Source organism: Phaenicophaeus curvirostris, chromosome 5 (genome assembly GCF_032191515.1).
Source record: "Phaenicophaeus curvirostris isolate KB17595 chromosome 5, BPBGC_Pcur_1.0, whole genome shotgun sequence".
NCBI lineage: Eukaryota > Metazoa > Chordata > Aves > Cuculiformes > Cuculidae > Phaenicophaeus > Phaenicophaeus curvirostris.
This window is the reverse complement of record NC_091396.1, coordinates 45815449-45833404: the sequence shown is the minus strand read 5'-3', so window position 1 is coordinate 45833404 and position 17956 is coordinate 45815449. Positions and strand designations below refer to the sequence as shown.

Here is a 17956-nt window from a genome sequence, read left to right as displayed (position 1 = left end):
CAAGTTATTGAAAAAAATGTGAAGTTTTTTTATTCCTCATTACAGTTTTAATACAAATGTGGTTTTTATTGATGGCTCCTTGGAAGCCCTGATGGGTCTACTGAGAGAGGCTCAAAGCGGCAGTACAAGGGCCAAATCCTCCCTCCTGTCCCCACTTGCCAACTCCTTACACTGTCAGACTAAAGGCCACCACAGCCCCAGCCTCTACTCTGGGTACTGGAGGTACTGGAGGGTGGGGAGTGTCATGCAGGAAAAGCTTTCCTGTGATGGACACAACACCCATAGCAGGCAGAAGAGGCTCTTGCTGACCTAAACCTAATTTCCCCATGTCTGTTAGTGAAGTGCATGAGGGCCAACTTCACAGAGCACTCCAGCACAGCATTGCTGGAGCAGGTTACTTAAGGACAGAACCAGAGAATCAGGGTCACAAGCTATGGGAGACCCAGCTGTTCAGCAGAGCCATTCAGCATCAGCCCCACAGCCCCAAGCAACAATGAAAGCGACCATGCACTGACTGCGCCACATATCAGGGCTTTCAGGCAGAACGCTCAACCACAAAGCTATGCAAAAGCAGAGGAAGCAGGCACATGTCCTGGCATTCCGGATGGGCTAGACAACACTGCCAGCCTGGGAAGAGGCTTCCTGGGGCCACAACAGAATATGCAACATTGTGACCTGAAGACCTTGTGATCTAGCAGGGTAAATGAACCTTCTCTAGGGCAACAGATGGAGCCAGCTACAGAAAGTGGCTCATACTCTCTTGGGAAGAACTTGGATGCTGTAGGACATGCAGTGTAATGCTCAACAGCCTACTGAAGGCCTAACTGCTCTCCTACAGAACTGAGCACTACTTTAGTAGTTCCACAAATCGGATGTAAGCGTGTATTCCACCAGAGCTTAAAATGCTAATGAAGGGAATCAATCTGTCCTTCTCCCTGTTACTGGCACAGCACATGCTGCCATGCTGTACCAAGACTGCATACAGAAATAGGAGTAAAAAGAGGATTCCCTTCTATTCCCTCTGTCTTTTCTCAGACTCCAACAGTTCGAGGGCAGGGAAGTCTCTTGCCATGGGGATAGCCACCTTTCCATTGTCTCATTCTAAATCTTTTCCATGCTGGGTTCACATGGTCACACAATTTTTGTTCCTCCTTGTCAAACGGCCAAGTGGCATTGCTACACATCATAGCAGTGACTGTGTTCCCGGGTGTATATGGGTACATTTTGACAGTGGGTAAATAATGCTCCATGTATCCAACCTAGAAAACACGTTGGGAACCTTGCAATCAGTTTAAAGTAGAAGAACAAAGGGCAGCATCCTTCCTAGCCACAGTTCTGCTGCAGGGACAATGACTTCTCAGACAAGGAGTATCTGTTTCTTACCACACAGCACTGGTGCCATGCCAGGTACAAGGACAGAAATCCAAGGAGAGCAAAGCCATTCAACCGAAGACGGGGTCCCCCAAACATCACTGTGAAAATGCATCCTTTTTCACAAACCACAGCACAGGAGGTTCCTCTACCACATGCACTTTGCTTACAAATCACAGTCGAACCATTGGCGCATCCTGCCCTGCACAGTCATTGAGCTCCATTACGGCATGGCTGCAGGAGGCTTCTTGCAAATGGCAAAATAGTCCTTGAACAACAGGTAAAAGCCGCAATTAACTGTGGATGAAAAGGATGGTCTTCTTGGAGGTGCTGGCTAATAAAGCAATTAGAAACTACCTCCCATTACCTGCACTCCCACAAAGCACACCTAGACTGACATCCCTCCAAATGACTGTCTTTCCATCTATTTAATCCCTTTATAAGATTTGGCTTCAGACAAGCCTTGACCTCTGGGGTCTTCCCAGACCTCTTTCCCAGCTTTGAACAAAGCAAGCACTGGAAGCAACACATTCAGTCACTGATGTGTTCTCGCTGTTTTGACTCACAGCCTTCCTGGAGCACAGAAAACCCACCAGCAATGGTATAATTGTGCAAGCAGAAGTGGATACCCGGGGTCAGGATTCCTTGGAAACTGTCACTTAACAGCATCTGAGACTGCACAGTTTCAGCAATTCCCACTCTTCTCTGCGACAGCTTCAATAACTGTTAGCAAGAGATCAGAGATGTGAGGATAAGTCGAGGTGCAAGGAGAAAGAAGACTCTCGCTCCCATGGCAGGAGAGGCTGTCCCTGTGCCCTACATCAGCCCCTCACTCCCCAGGCAAAGACGCAGCTTGGAAAGACTGTACCTGGGCAGCCACGCCACACAAGCGCCCCACCAGCTGGCAATGACCCTGTCTGAGACCATGTTAGCCTCATCAGGATGCTAACTTCACCCTTGCCTTAGCCCCCAGCCACACAAACTCAGACCAGACAGAGGAGGAGGGACCAGAGAAACAGCCTGATGGAAACCTGCCAGAAAGGAGCACAGATGGAGGAACTGGGATATTTCTGAAAGGACAGTGGTGAGAGATGGTAGGGAAGGGAGTGTCTCCCACCAAGAAAAATTACCTCCATTGTGAGTTAAAGCCTGGATAGAGCATGGAGTACACACATACACTGAGGAGGAGAATAAGGAGTCTTGGGGAAAAGGCCAGAGATTTGATTACAAAATGCTGATATGTGAAGATGGGTTGGAAGCAGATGGGTGATGGGGTCTAGAAAGTCTGGGGAGAATGTTGAAGGGCTCTGGGGCACAACTAGTGTTTACTTCCACCATTCCAACAAGAAGGAACGAAGAGGGAGAGAGTAAGAAAACTCAGTCAATTAATACCTGGCTCCAAACCTGATGTGAGGAGCAAAACTCTGAATTCTTTGATCTTGGACCGGCCTACACACCTCCAGGCTTCCTTACCAGGGATGGGGCATGCTTGTCTCCTAGGAGTACAAAATTCCTGACCAAAAATCTAGCAGGCTCATTAACAGAGCTTTAAACTAGATGTAAAGGCAGAGGGAGATAAAGCCAGGCTAGACAGGAGTGAGCCTGGAAATGGCACTCCAGTGCCTGAGAGATGGTGTACTGGCGAGGACCTCAGTATATCAACTCAGAGCGAGTAGGGGAGAGTACGTCTCGTGACAGAAAAGATGTAATTGGCTCTGATGGGTTAGATAATCCAAGGACCAGTCATTTGGGAATGAACACTATTCCCTTTATGAGAGCTGAGGGATTAACAGCCCAGCTGAAGTGCATCTACACCAATGCATGCAGCATGGGCAATAAACAGGAGGAATTGGAAGCTATTGTCAGGCAAAGAGACTATGACATAGTTGCCATCATGGAAACGTGTTGGGATGACTTGTAAAACTGTAGTGCTGGTGGAATCATAGAATCATAGAATAACCAGGTTGGAAGAGACCCACCGGATGGATCATCGAGTCCAACCATTCCTATCAAACACTAAACCATGCCCCTTAGCACCTCGTCCACCCATGCCTTAAACACCTCCAGGGAAGGTGAATCAACCACCTCCCTGGGCAGCCTGTTCCAGTGCCCAATGACCCTTTCTGTGAAAAATTTTTTCCTAATTTCCAGCCTAAATCTCCCCTGGCAGAGCTTGAGGCCATTCCCTCTTGTCCTGTTCCCCGTCACTTGGGAGAAGAGCACCCTCCTCTCTACAACCTCCTTTCAGGTAGTTATAGAGAGCAATGAGGTCTCCCCTCAGCCTCCTCTTCTCCAGGCTAAACAACCCCAGCTCTCTCAGCCGCTCCTCATAAGACTTGTAATGTAACAATCCAAGAATTCTTTTCCAACCTGGTGATTCTATGATGCCTTGCTATACGTAGGAGGGGGAATAGAGTGTTGCTGGGTGGGTAGAGCTATGCTGTGGCCTACAAGCATGTACAATATGATGGCAAACCAGGAGGTATTTTAGGACAAGAGGTAACAAGGTGTTGGCATAGACAGGAGTACACAGTGAAGCCAGGATATGTCACTGTATCTAAACACATGATCATTGCACAGCAGCAGAGGAGCAAATCCCACAGACCCATACTAGGGACTGCACTGGAGCCAGACAATAGAAAGGCACCATGGATATTTGGAAGAGCAGGCTTGTAAATCTGCCAAGCCATACTGCAGCCACTGGGTCCTGCAAGGAGGGATGCTCTGGAATAGCCTTGACCAGAACAGAGAGAAGCCAATGTACTTTTGAAAGGGGACAAAGGAACTGATCATTCATTGCTAAGACTGGTTTGTCCATGGAAATCAGGAAACCAACAGGACGCCTTTCTGACAGACACCAAAGGGATGTCAGGTGGAACTGGCTTGGCCAGACTCAGAGATGCCCTGGGTTCTGCACATCTACTTTGGGACCAAACTGGCATTATTTCTCCAGTGTTTTTGTTTCCAACAGCCACAAGTCAATCCTTCCAACAGACCTGGCAGAGGTAGGAAATGCTTCTAACCCCAGTGCTGGCCAAACATTTCTTTCATCATTTCTAGTGTCTAAGCACAACAATTTTGTGCTTTTAAGATGCAGCCACTTAAAAAGATTCACTTTCCAGAGCCCCTCATCAGTCTTTCTTCCTTAATGTCTGGTGTCCACATTTCACCAGAAGCTGCCTGGTGAGTGTTTCCAGGAGTCATTGTAAAGATTTCTTTGTGCAGCCTATCCAGAATTAAAACAGGGTTTGACAGGGCAACCCACTAGTTAGCATATATAGAATCATAGAATAATCAGGTTGGAAGAGACCCACCGGATCATTGAGTCCAACCATTCCTGTCAAACACTAAACCATATCCCTCAGCACCTCATCCACCCGTGCCTTAAACACCTCCAGGGAAGGTGAATCAACCACCTCCCTGGGCAGCCTGTTCCAGTGCCCAATGACCCTTTCTGTAAAGAATTTTTTCCTAACGTCTAGCCTAAACCTCCCCTGGCGGAGCTTGAGGCCATTCCCTCTTGTCCTGTCCCCTGTCACTTGGGAGAAGAGGCCAGCACCCTCCTCTCTACAACCTCCTTTCAGGTTATAGAGAGCAATGAGGTCTCCCCTCAGCCTCCTCTTCTCCAGGCTAAACAACCCCAGCTCTCTCAGCCGCTCCTCATAAGGCCTGTTCTCCAGCCCCTTCACCAGCTTTGTTGCTCTTCTCTGGACTCACTCCAGAGCCTCAACATCCTTCTTCTGGTGAGGGGCCCAGAACTGAACACAGGAGTCAAGGAGCGGTCTCACCAGTGCTGAGTCCAGAGGGAGAATAACCTCCCTGGACCTGCTGGTCACACCGTTTCTGATACAAGCCAAGATGCCATTGGCCGTTTTGGCCACCTGGGCACACTGCTGGATCATGTTCAGTCAGCTGTCAACCAACACCCCCAGGTCCCTCTCCTCCAGGCAGCTTTCTAAACAGACTTCTAGTCTGTAGCACTGCATAGGGTTGTTGTGCCCCAAGTGCAGGACCCGGCATTTGGCCTTGTTAAACCTCATGCCATTTGACTCTGCCCAGCAGTCCAGCCTGTTCAGATCCCTTTGCAGAGCCTCCCTACCCTCCAGCAGATCAACACTTCCACCCAGCTTAGTGTCGTCTGCAAACTTGCTAAGGGTGCACTCAATGCCTTCATCCAGGTCATCGATAAAGACATTGAACAGGGCTGGACCCAACACTGAGCACTGGGGAACCCCACTTGTCACTGGCCTCCAGCTGGATTTAACACCGTTTACCATCACTCTCTGGGCCCGGCCATCCAACCAGTTTTCCACCCAGCAGAGTGTGCGCCTGTCCAGGCCAGAGGCTGACAGTTTCCCAAGCAGAATGCTGTGAGAAACTGTGTCAAAGGCTTTATTGAAGTCCAGGAAGACCACATCCACAGCCTTTCCCTCATCCAGCAGCCGAGTCACTTTGTCATAGAAGGCGATCAGGTTAGTTTGGCAAGACCTGCCTTTTGTGAACCCATGTTGACTTGGCCTGACTGGCTTCTCCTTCTATGTCAGACCAGCACGTATGCCAATTGCCTTTAAATTAGTCCATTAGCTCATGCAGCAGAGCTACATGCTGCAGCTCCCAGTCTCCAGTCACAATGCTTGCATGGAATGAGAGCTCTCTCATCAGCAGGGCGTCACACAAGTCTGCATGATGACAACAAAGCCATGTCGAACTGCTGTAAACCTACCTCACAATCCTCTGCCTTTGCTCAAAGATCAGTCTCACTGGCATGGTCTCCAGTTTTCCCACAAAACCACTACATTTGTCAAACACCCAAGCCTCTAATAAAATTCTCAAGAGTAGGTGACATCAGAAGACAGACTATTTCTAATTGACTGAAGATACAATGCTTCTATACACAAAATTGGCTTTCTTTGATCTTCACATCCTTTTACAAGCTCTTGCCTAATTTGTCAGCTAGTCACATCCCTCCCTAGGTATCTCTGTATTTCCAGTTGCTATTACCCCCATTTGTTCTGCACTGATCCAAACTGTATCCAACTGCTTCTGCCCTACACTTGAGATTCATCTGAGGAGCCTGCTCTTATGCCTGATGGGGGAACTTGAAGTCTTACCACTGAATTCGAGGGCCTTAGGCCTACAGATGGTTCCCTCACTGTCATTTTCTCTTCTATCTGAATCCATCTGCAGGTTCCCAGGTGTGATGTCAGCCCCAAGGGGATAGATTTCAGGATCCCTCTTTGCACTCCTCTCTGCCCTGACACTCCACCTTGCCCTTCTGCTATCTATATTTCAGCTACATGTACTGTATTTAAAATGTACTGAGGATGTAGCCATAAAGAAATTAAATTTGTTCCTAAAATAAACCTATTAAATCCTTGGGGCTACAGCAAAGACAGTTTTGGTGCATTAGGTTCCCCAAATCCTTTCTGGTTTCAAATGCCTTGATTTCTTAGCTTGTAATTAATGGACATGAACATTTACCTCTGCTTTTATTTCTGACCAGTGTCATCAGCTCCTTTATTTTTTTACATGTAATTTTCTTAATTTCTCCCTTCTATCATCGCTCTCTTTCTCTCACCAGTATTTTCTCTCTTATCTGTTTCTTCCCATTTCTACTTTCTTTCTCCCTCTCTCTGTCTCTTTAAAATTAAATATTGCCCAGCACTGCCCATGTGGGTGAAGTGAATGCTAAGAGGGATGGCTGCTGTGGAGCCTGGATTCGAACTGCCTTGCTGGGAATCAATGAGGCATGGAGGGCTCGTCTAGCTCCCGCAAAGATGAAAGAAACCAGGGCATATCAGTGGCAGCTGAACACACACTTGAGAGAAAGGAAGAGGGCCCACCTCCGAGCACCTGTCTCAACCTCTGAGAGACATCACAAACTGAGCCAGAGGTGGCTGCTGTGGAAATTTAACAGGGGCTAACCTAAAGGCGCTTTCTGCAGCTCCTGCGGAGGGGAGATTGCTGGGTGGAGGCCCACAGAGCAGCAGGGGTCTGCAGGCAGCAGCCAGTCTGCTCTGCTCCATCTCTCCACTGAGCTATGAAACACAGCTGGTACCAGCCATGCTACAAGGATGCAGTGCTGAGAGAGGGAGCATCTTGCAGGTCAGAGGCTGACACTAACCCTGCTATAAACCTGCAGGGAAATATTAATTGTCGTTCCTGAGAAGACAATACCTAGACCCTTAAACTACACGTAGGCAGATCCATCCCATCCAAGTCTGTCCCCAGTACACCCACTAGGTGCAAATACTTAATGCATTTGTGTAGTACTTCACAAACACATATCATGTTCCCTCTGTACCTCCTTATCACACAGTCAGACAACCCAGAACAACCCAAAATAGCCCCACAAACCTCCATATACATATGAGCAACAGTACATGTACACATTTCTTCTCTTCATCAGCCTCCTGATATTGTCCCCATCACACACATATTCTTTGCCATTATTTTTGCACACTGTTGCCTCCTGCCTTCCTCTCACCGCGCCAGTTGAGATCCTTGAAAAGCCTCTCCTCAATCTGGGCTGGATGGTGCAGGAACCTCTTCTCATAAGAGGCAGGACACAAAGTAGAAGAACACCCTCTCTCAGTACCACGGTTACTTCCCTTTTACCTAATGAAAACAGGCACTTACTTCTGATCTCAGTGCTATGGGCTGCTGAGGGTTAATGGTGACACAGACTGCTGGGCTACTGCATTACCTGACTGCAAGCACCAAAAGTGATTTATGTTATTATTTTCTTTGGGGGTTAATTAGGTGCTTGAGAAAGTAAAGGGCTGTCAGTGCTAGCTGGAATTGGTCTGGTGCAGCCAGGGGAGAGCAGTCATCCCTCACAGAGCTCTGCTAATATATCTTTGTCCTGAACGTCAATACTTCCAGTTCCCACCCCTAAGTGTGGCAGTTGGCCCTCCATCCTGACCTCCAGCAACTCTTTTAGTCTTGGTATAATCTCTGCTCTGCTGAATCCTGCCACTTCCACCTGGCAGCTTTCACATCCTTAATCCTCCGTTATCTTCTCCTTTCCTAAGCTTGCCAATAATGCCTATCAATAGGCAGGGAAAATTCGCATGGTATTCTTCCAGGGGCAAAGAGGAGATATCTCCTCTTGGTACCTCTTGCATCTGAGAACCACCAGGGACCTTTTTGGTCCTGTTTTTCTTCTTTCAGCTTCCAGAGCTTGCTGAGGCCTAAGAAGCCAACATAGACTATGGCTGCCCCTACCTCTTTGCCCAGCTCCTCACGGATGACTTGCTCGATTTCCTGCCTGGTGCTCTGTGGGGCCTGGCTGTGCAGAACTTTGAGGGTGCGGGTGTATTCCTCGGGCAGGAGGTAGTCAAGCGCTCCCAGGTGCTGTCCCACCTTGATGAAGGTGCCTCTGTTGGCACAGCACAGCTCCCGGAGGCGCTCAGCAGAGCGCAGGTGCACCTGCAAAGAGACCAGAACATCAGCCAAGACCACTTGCTGTTTGTTAGCTGCACACACCCACATATGTACCTTTTATATGCCCAGTATTTAAACAGACCAGGGGTTTCCTTTCTCAGTTTTGAGCATCACCATCTAATGTGTCAGGTAAGCACTAGGACTATGGTTCGATTTAGAGGGGCTGCACCAGACCAGGACAAGATGCTCCAGAGGCTTCAATGCTCGTCTGCACAGGCATCATGATCAGTGGCACATCAGGTTTTGGTTCTGTCCAGGGCTACATCACTGCACAGAATAAGATGGCTGTAGCCATAGGGCAGCATTGGTTTGACACTGTGATCCACCACTCTGAAGCACAGTTTGGAAACTCCTTGTCAAAACACAAAAGTCAGGACCACAACTATGTATGTTAGACTCTTAGTGTGAGTACAACAAATTAAAGTGAGAAGAAAACAACAGATACCATCACAGAAATGTCCAGGAATTTGGAAGAAAAGTCTATTAAAAAACAAAACTACAGATGTCTATTTGGCAGTGAGGAGGACAGCATGTGAGCTGTCCTTCATCCTCTTCAGCTCACTCTAACACACTGCAAGGGGAAATTACAATCCTCCAGTCCAGCCAGGTCTTCATCTTACTGCTTACATCACCATGTCCACAGTGACAGTGGTTTTCGAAACTAAGAATTAGAAGACTTGCCAGTTTTGCTCACACCAGCCAAAATGTAGCCACCAAATGACAAAACTCACCACCAACCACTTGCCTGGTCTGGATTTCAGCTCCTGAGGTTCACTCCATCTCTCAAAAACAGACCAGCCACCACACACTTCGGTGACAATGATTTATTCTGCCTTTATTACTCTCACTATAAAAAAACCTCCTGCCAAGGACACATCTATACTCAATATTCTTTAATAAACTGTTGATAAGTTTACCCTGCTACATTAATAAAATCTAAGCAAATCAATGACAAAAAATAACTCCACACCCATCTCTTGTTAATGCCTAACACCTATCTACATGGAGGCTCCTAGTTCCTCCAGCTTCTGTGTCAGAAGAATCTGAAGGTCAAATCCTGTGTCTGTAGACCTCATCTGCTCAAGATGCTGTGGTGAGACTTCACCAAAAGCCTTGAAGTATATTGCAGAAAGGAACAACACCACAAATTTATATAAACACCACACACCCCCGTATACCCACCCCACTCAGTGGATACCTTTGCCCTCTGTGCCAAGCAGTGCCGCGTCACATCATGGGACAGGGCAAGTGTCTCACATTTGGGAATGTGTCAGAGGACAGACTGGGTGCTGAGCAGCAAGTGCACGAAACACAGGCCTAGGGGAGTGTGAGGAGAAAGCGTAATGTGCAAATCTCACACTCAGAGTGTGAGACTTGACAGCTTCATGCACACATACACACATAGACACACACTTTCCTAGAGAGGCACACATAGGCAAGTGTGACTCGTGCTAGGAGAGTGAGCTTCCCCCAGCATGCTGCCTGCTGAAAAGCACTCGCACATACGTAGGCAGAAAATAACATCCATGAACATACCTGGTCTCTCATATTATTGTGCTGCATTTTACACACGAGCTTTAAAGCTCCTGCTGCAACAAGCAAGGCTCTCCCCTGGCTGTTTCCCTGCTCTCCTTCCCTGTGTGCAGCAGGGGCAAAGCAGGCCAAAAGGGGACAAGGAGAGGAAGCTGTGAAAGAGGACAAGAGGGCAAGAAAAGCAGGGAGGCAGTAATGAGATGAAAGAGAAAGGCAGCATGAGGGAGGGAGCCAGAGTAGCTGGGTAGTTGTCACAGTACCAGGAAGGCAGCCCAGCCTTGCCTGTTTACAGGCAAACAGCTTTTATACAGCTCTGATTATCGTCCTGCCTCCATCCATAGAGGAAACCCCCTGCCAGCAGAAGAGAAAGGGGAGCAGTGGCCGGCCACCCTCCCTGAGGCATCAGGCTGCCACAGCCCAGGACACAGCCTGGAAATAGTGGCAAGTCCTTGCAGATGTGCTCCAAAAACTTCAGGACTGAGCACAGGCCAGCACAGGACCCTGCAACCTCACACAGGGTCAGTAGGAGCCCATCAAATGACTCCAGGTTGTGGCATGGCTCGGGGCAGAGTGGCAGCACCGCTGGGTCTGCAGTGCAATGCTTGGTGAGAGGCCGAGCAGCCAGCTTGGGGTAGAGGCACTGGCTCCAACGCACCTACCCGCCCCGTACAGGTCGCCAAGGGAGATGGAAAAAACAGGATAGAAAACTCATGCAGCTGAAAATGCAACTGGTTGTAGATACACTTGGATGCAGGATGTACCTTCATGTCAGGCACTGCCGAGAAGGAGGCAGAAATTGCCCCCCTCTTCTCTAGTACAAGGAGAGAGGAAATTTTGGCCCTCTCAAACTTATCCACCCTGTGGGGAACCCGGTTAGCCTCACGGACACATCATTCCAGGAGAGATGACAGAATCCTTAGAGGGCTCCAGGAACAAAACAGAACAGCTCCACCCCTGCACATCATTCTCCACCATACTCTCACAACTGCCTCTGCTAGAGCAATAGAAGACGACCAGGCAACTTGTCTCAGAAGAAGGAAATCTAGCTGGAGCCCTACATTTTACAAAACCAGTCCACATTAGAGGCAGAAGTACAGCAAGAATGAAGCAGGACTGTGAAAGCAGCTTCCAAGGTCTCTTTCCTTACCAATCAGGTCAAGATTTTTAGCAGAAAAATGTTCATAATGCTATCTATTAATTGCCTGGATTTTCCCAAGCTAGGTCACAGTCCAGGGGCAGCACTTGTTTCTCTGACAGATGATCTTCTCCTAATGTTAGGCAGAGTGCCATGTTCCTACTATAGTGCCCAATACTGTTGACCCACATTTCTGTACTACCTTGAAGCCCCAGAAGGGCTCAGAGCTTTTCTCCGAGAAATCTCTCAAGATATTGCTCTTCGTTGCACAAGCAGTACCTTGAATACTCTTCTTATCAGAGAAAAGAGCTGGGAACAACAGCTAGTTAGACAGTGAGCCGCTTGAACACATCATGCCTACGAGCACACTTGCACAAAAGGGAAGAATTGCCCATACCGAGGATTACCAAGAATAAGCCTCCCTCAGGAAGCACTTCAGATTAGAAATGCTGTCTGAGTGTGTATACAGCTCTTTCCTCAGTCATCTGAGGCATCTCCTTCTGCCTCAAACCCCTTCCTTGAATTTCAGCAGGACAAATTCTCCATTGGCCCACAGCATGGCTATCAGACCCGTGTGGTTTACCTAAGCCCTGCGTAGACTGGGATTAACAGCAATTATTAAAATTGTCCCATGTGGGCCATAATGGAAGTAATAACTGTCAGGTATGAACAACTGAGGAGGAGGCACCTCTGGGATGAAGAACATACCCTGCAAACAGAGCTGAAAAGGGATGGTTTTTAATTTACCCTTGATGTACAAGCAGACCCAGCTTCTCAAGTAATCTTGATGCTTTTGAAGGAGCCTTTATTCACAGAGATCTCAGCAATGAAGTATTCTACAGACTACCAGACGTGCAAGGTGTCCCAGACTGGCTGATGCTAATCTGGCCTTAAAAACAGAGGAATTAATTCAGCAGAAAATAAATACCAAAGCTAAAATATACCAGTGAAAACCTGAGTATCTGGTGACTGAGCTGGTGCCAAAAGGACTCAGAAAAGCCACTAGAGAAAGTAAAGTAAGTGGTGGAAGCCACTCCTTTTATGAAAAATCCTTCAGAAAAGTCATTCCAACCCTGAGGGGCATACTCAGAGCTGGCAAAACATGAAATGAGGATTAGGAATGCAGTGAGAAAATTTGAAATGCAATTAGTCAAAGACATAACAAACAAGTCACCAGGAATTCCTGGTGATGAGTGCTGCCTCCAGGAACACTGCAAACACAGACATCTCACAAAGGACGTCAGGCTGGATTTCACCCAAAGGAAAGGGCTAGAAGAGCTGCTCTTTCTCTTACCTCCTCACTGGAAAGCACTTTGGCACAGGTGAGCAGGAACACCTCTACATCACATGGTGCCCACTCACATCCCACCTACTCCCATCCTGAGAAAGGAAAGGAGATGCCTTCTCCTGCTGCAGGCAATTCCCTGCATCGGGCTGGATGCTGAGGAAAAACCTGCCCGTCACTGCCTACAATGGAGAAACATTCTCCAAGACAGTATTTCAAGAAAGATGTCTCTAGAATATACCTTGAAAATTTCAATCATATAAAAATTACAGATCAATTAAAAAAGAAGCTGAGATGCTAATAATCATAATAAAGAGATCACATATAAAACCTGTTAGCTTCCAGAGGACTGAAGGAGAATAAAAGTTGCCCTGTTTTTAAGAAAAATCCACAGTAATCTGGGAAATAATAGTCCTGCAAGCTTTTATTCTGTCTCAACTAAATTAGTTGAGACAATAATTATAGAGAGTACAAAAAATCCTCTAGCTAAATGTGATATGACTGAGAAAAGCCAACAGGGATTTTGAGAGGGAAAAAAATCATTCTTCACTAGTCCACTAAAATACTCCGAGCATGTTAATGCAATGGTCAATAGAAAAGAAAAGGGAGATATTTACTGGGACTTTCAAACGGCTTTCAATAAATTCCCTCACAAAGAGTGAAAAGAAAATCAAGTAATTATTGGAGAAGATGCAAAAACACCACTTGCTCATTTTATCCAACTCCCAACTCAGAATTCCCTCTTCACAACACCAAGCCCAGCACTACAGAGAGCAGCAGTGGAGAACTCTCCACCAAGGACAAGGCTGCAACATTTAGCGATGTTTTTACCACAGCTTCATTTCAACTTGCTCTGAGCTCTTTTAGACGAGGTGATACTGCAGAAGCTCTGTCTACATTAGCGCCTGCAATGTTGTTATTTCCAGTGAGGGGGAACTAGCACTGAAACACTAAGAAATGCAATGAAAAGGGAGAGAGGTACAGGTAGTACCCACAAGGCAGAAGGGTTTCTCTCCTATAAATGAGCTGACCCGCATCATTGTCAAAACCCATTACACCCATTCTTACACCAAGGTTTAATTTCCCTGCTAGTGATCTGGCAAAGGAGAGGACAGTGCAGTGACAAAAATTCCATGAGATATAACAGAAAACATAAACCACTACAGAAAAATAAGCCCTGCCAAGTCCCTACCAAAGACAGGTGAACAATCAATAGACTGGCAAATCACCATCAACATAGATGGCTGCAAGGTTACACATATTGGAAAGTGCAATTTACCCTGCCCAGACACACTGATGGGCTCTAAATTAACTATAACCACCAAAAAACTTGCATCACATTGTTGTGGACGGTTCAGTGAAGGCACCTGCTCAATGCACAGCAGGAGTCAGGAAAATCCAAACAAGCTGTTTTACTGTGTTAAGAAAGGAAAAAAAATTACAAATATCAAAATGCCATTGTAAAAACTGAAAGCACAATCTCACCTTGGATTCTGGACATCACAAAAAGAGGTACAGAAGGACAGGACAGAGAAGAACAGGGAGAACTGATCAAGGGCTTTCAAAAGAATCTATTGAAAAAGAGTTCTGAAATTGTAGGAGATTGTTTAGATTAGAGAGAGCTGATGCATAAGAGAGAAGAGTTATATGAAATAATAAAATCTTCTATTCCTGTATCCAGCTATCACAACATAGCAAATAATATGGCATTCCACAAAGCAACAACCTTTTTTAAGTTTTTTTCCATCTCATTTTGCACAATACAGCATTAACCATTGGCACTCACTGTCAGAGGACAGAGAAGCCAAGAGCTTAATGGAATTCAGAAAGGCTTTAGACATTTATGATAAAACAACCATACCTGATTCTATATGGAGCTTTTCATCCCTAAAAGTGCTTTCACAAAGCTCTTTACAAAACTCAGGATCGCTACCCCCCATTTTGCAGACTCATAAGAACATTGCATGCAATAAAATGTCTAAAGGGCTTTAAACACTCTTGCTCAAGGCATCAAGACAAAAATTACCCCATTGATTGGCCACAGTGAGAGACAGATTGCAAACAGGGTGCAGTGATACTCCCAGAATCTTTGAAGAACCTACTTGGAGCATTCAGTTCCCACATTCTAGTTAAATTTGCCACCCCTTCTGCTGGGATTCAACCTGCTTCCAGGGATCTCCTGTATTTATTAAATTACCTGCCATTGCAAGGACTTGGGACATCGGTGACGGACTCTTGCTTTCTTCCCATGACAGAGCAGAACTGCTGCTTACGGTCTTTGATATTAAGCCTTTGGGATGCTGGGAAGTATCTTGTGGCACACAGGGTGTAAGAGCCTCCCATACATATATGCTGTCAGCCATCCTGGACAAGACATCTCTTCCAGGGACACCTGCGGTAGCAGGAGACTGAACTGGAAGAGCAAGGCTATCCCTTGGACTCCATATAGAGGGAAGAGATGATGTCATCACACCTCTTTAGTGGGTATCTCCAAAACACAGTAAGTAGGAGAGGAAGAAAAGACATGTCAGAGAAGATAGGAAAGGAATCTGGCCACAGTCCTTTTCTCTCCCACCCCTGATAATGACAGGGCTATATGCACATGACTGGTAAAACTACAGAGCAGCTTTAGATGAACCAGGACGGCACAAATCAAGGAGGAAAGAAGGGATGTCCACCTCAATTTAACATAGTGAGAGAATGAAACCAAGTGCCATGCCAAAAGATCTGTGAAGATGTTTAGGGAGAACATGGCTACTGGTGAAATGAATAGGGTACCTGGGTTCTTTAAAAACAGCAATATAAAACCTAAAATCCATTGCAATGACAGTGTAGTTGTGTCCAAGAGGCTGTTATCTGCTCTTTCAACAAATCTGAATAAGCCTACAGTTAATATAAACTACTATAGCCTTCACTAACACTATCAGCCCAGTAATCAAATTGACTGACAGCACGGATGTTGCACGGAGACATGCAACTCTAAATGGAATTGTTATTGCCTCCTTTTTGTACTATCTTTACTGCCTACCTTTTACAAAAGCTCATTCCTATGCATACCAGATATTTCCCATTCAAATACTTCCCTATACCAATACTAACTGATCATACTGCTGATCACAGGCAGATTCACATCTTTGGAATTGGAATAACTCCTGAGGGACTGCTCACCACCATCAAATAATTCATTAATTGCATACGTTATGTATAACATTCGTTAAGAATTACCTATGGATCTCTACCTGCTCATATGAAAGCGGGGCCTTCCATTGGTTCCCACTTAGGCAGGTACATTGCTAACTTGTCAGACCTATACTTTTTACCTATTTCCCCTTGGTGCAAACCCTGATTAAAAAGGCATTCCCCTAATTCTCAGGTTTGGCTTCCACAGCTCAAAATAGCCCTCGCAGAAATGAAAATCCTTCAGAAATTCTGGCAGTGCAGTAGGTTGCCAGTGGAACAGCCAGGAAGTGAGAAACAGAGCTTTAAAGATTCCAAAAGATAAAAGATGGAGATGACCCCCTAGGCTGAAGTGACATTTTCTCAGATTCGCAGTTTCACAAACACAGGAACAAGGAGTCACACAACCAGCAGGATGGCCAGTGCACTCTGTATGCATGGAAGGACATACACAGCAAGCGTGCGCCAGACAGCTGGAGTCCAGTGTTGGTGCTGGGGCTTTGTATCACCAACGCTAAAGGCAGCTGAATTTAAAGCAAACATGCTTCATGATTTGTGCAATCTTCCCTGGAGACCAGGGAGACTTTTCCAAACCTAGGCCAGCCCACTTCACGCTGAACAGGTGTGCAAGCTCTCACCCTCCAAGCCATCAGGACTCCGAATTTCCACACACAAGCACAACAGACATCAACCTCACACCTACATTACGCAAACTCCCACAATCTTCCCACTAACGCCCTGATTCATAACATGGTTCCTAAAAGTCCGTGGAGGTGACTAAGGGGTGGCCTGGCAAAAAATCCCTACTTTGAGATGCCACTTGGGTCAGGTAACACTTACGCTGAGCTGAGGTCCATTTCTTCTGCCAGTCACTTCCCAAGTTGCTCTGGAGAAGAGGAAGCAGTGTTGCCTGAATGCAGCGCAGGGCACCAGCAGCCACCTTGCTGAACCCTGCCCTTGCTGGCTGGCGAACGGACAACCAGCACCGATCGCCTGCTCGTGTTCCATCTTCATTTTGCTCCAAGCTCGGTCATTTGTGCTCTGATTATCTCTCATTACTGACGACCTTGCTGTAATGAGTTTTAATCTGCCTCGTATTAATTAGAAACATTTTCATTAGCCAGCTCAATTTTAGGTAAATAGCTAATAGAAGCAACTGAGCTGCAATTAGTTATCTGTGGGGCAGTTCAGGAAAAAAATCAGAAGGGAGCAGCTGTTTCCCCTCCAGACACCTCTGATATAATGCACTATTCTAAGTCTCTGGAGCAGAGAGAACAAGGAGCACAGGGTTAGAGCATGGGGAAAATAACACAGTAAAACAACTGGGTATTAGGCCTTCTATAGATAAGGCATTACCTCCCTGTCCTCCCCAACTAACAGTTCTAGATCTAACTGCTGAATACAGGAATCTGAGAGTCAAGCTGAGTCCTGTACACCTACAGACCTCACCTGCAGTGAACAAAGTTCTGCTCTTGAAGCCGCCTCCAGAGGACAATGCCTGTGACTGCACAAGAGGTCCCACACACAGGCTGTCTTTTGGGGCACGTACACTTATGTGAATAGTACTTCCACATGAGGATAAGATCAGATTTTCATGAGAAGGAAGAACCAGACCTATGCATATACAGATGTATAACACTTGCAAAGTCAGCATGTTCCCAAAAGTGCCCCCAGTGCCTTCTTGTCCTGATACAGTTGATATACAAAGAGATATATCCTGTGCTTCGTGGCAGAGCACCCATGGGGGATAGGAAGTCATTCAACAGCACGGCTGCAGAAGGCACAGAAACATTTATAGAAGCCGCAGTGAAATTAGGCACAGGTCTCGATCCATTGATCACAGTGCCTGCAGCTTCTGTTACAGAAGCAGGTGAAATGATAATAAATTTAACACAGCATCTCTCAAAATCTTGCTTACAAAATTAATTCAGCTCAGCTTGGATCAGAACATGTGGGATGGCAGTGAAAACAAGCTGAGGGATGTAAAGACACCATTTTATATGGGGGGA

The 17956-nt window shown here is 46.5% G+C and overlaps 1 protein-coding gene across 4 annotated transcripts in view; it reads right to left on the bottom strand.

Moving 5' to 3' along the window:
• Positions 1–17956, bottom strand: part of ADCK1 (aarF domain containing kinase 1) — an 86090-nt gene that overhangs the window by 46356 nt on the left and 21778 nt on the right. For all 4 annotated transcript variants that reach the window (XM_069858529.1, XM_069858530.1, XM_069858527.1 and 1 more), the window contains one exon: positions 8599–8802. In XM_069858529.1, coding sequence (XP_069714630.1) covers positions 8599–8802 — 204 coding nt within the window. The remainder of the gene's footprint in view (positions 1–8598; positions 8803–17956) is intronic.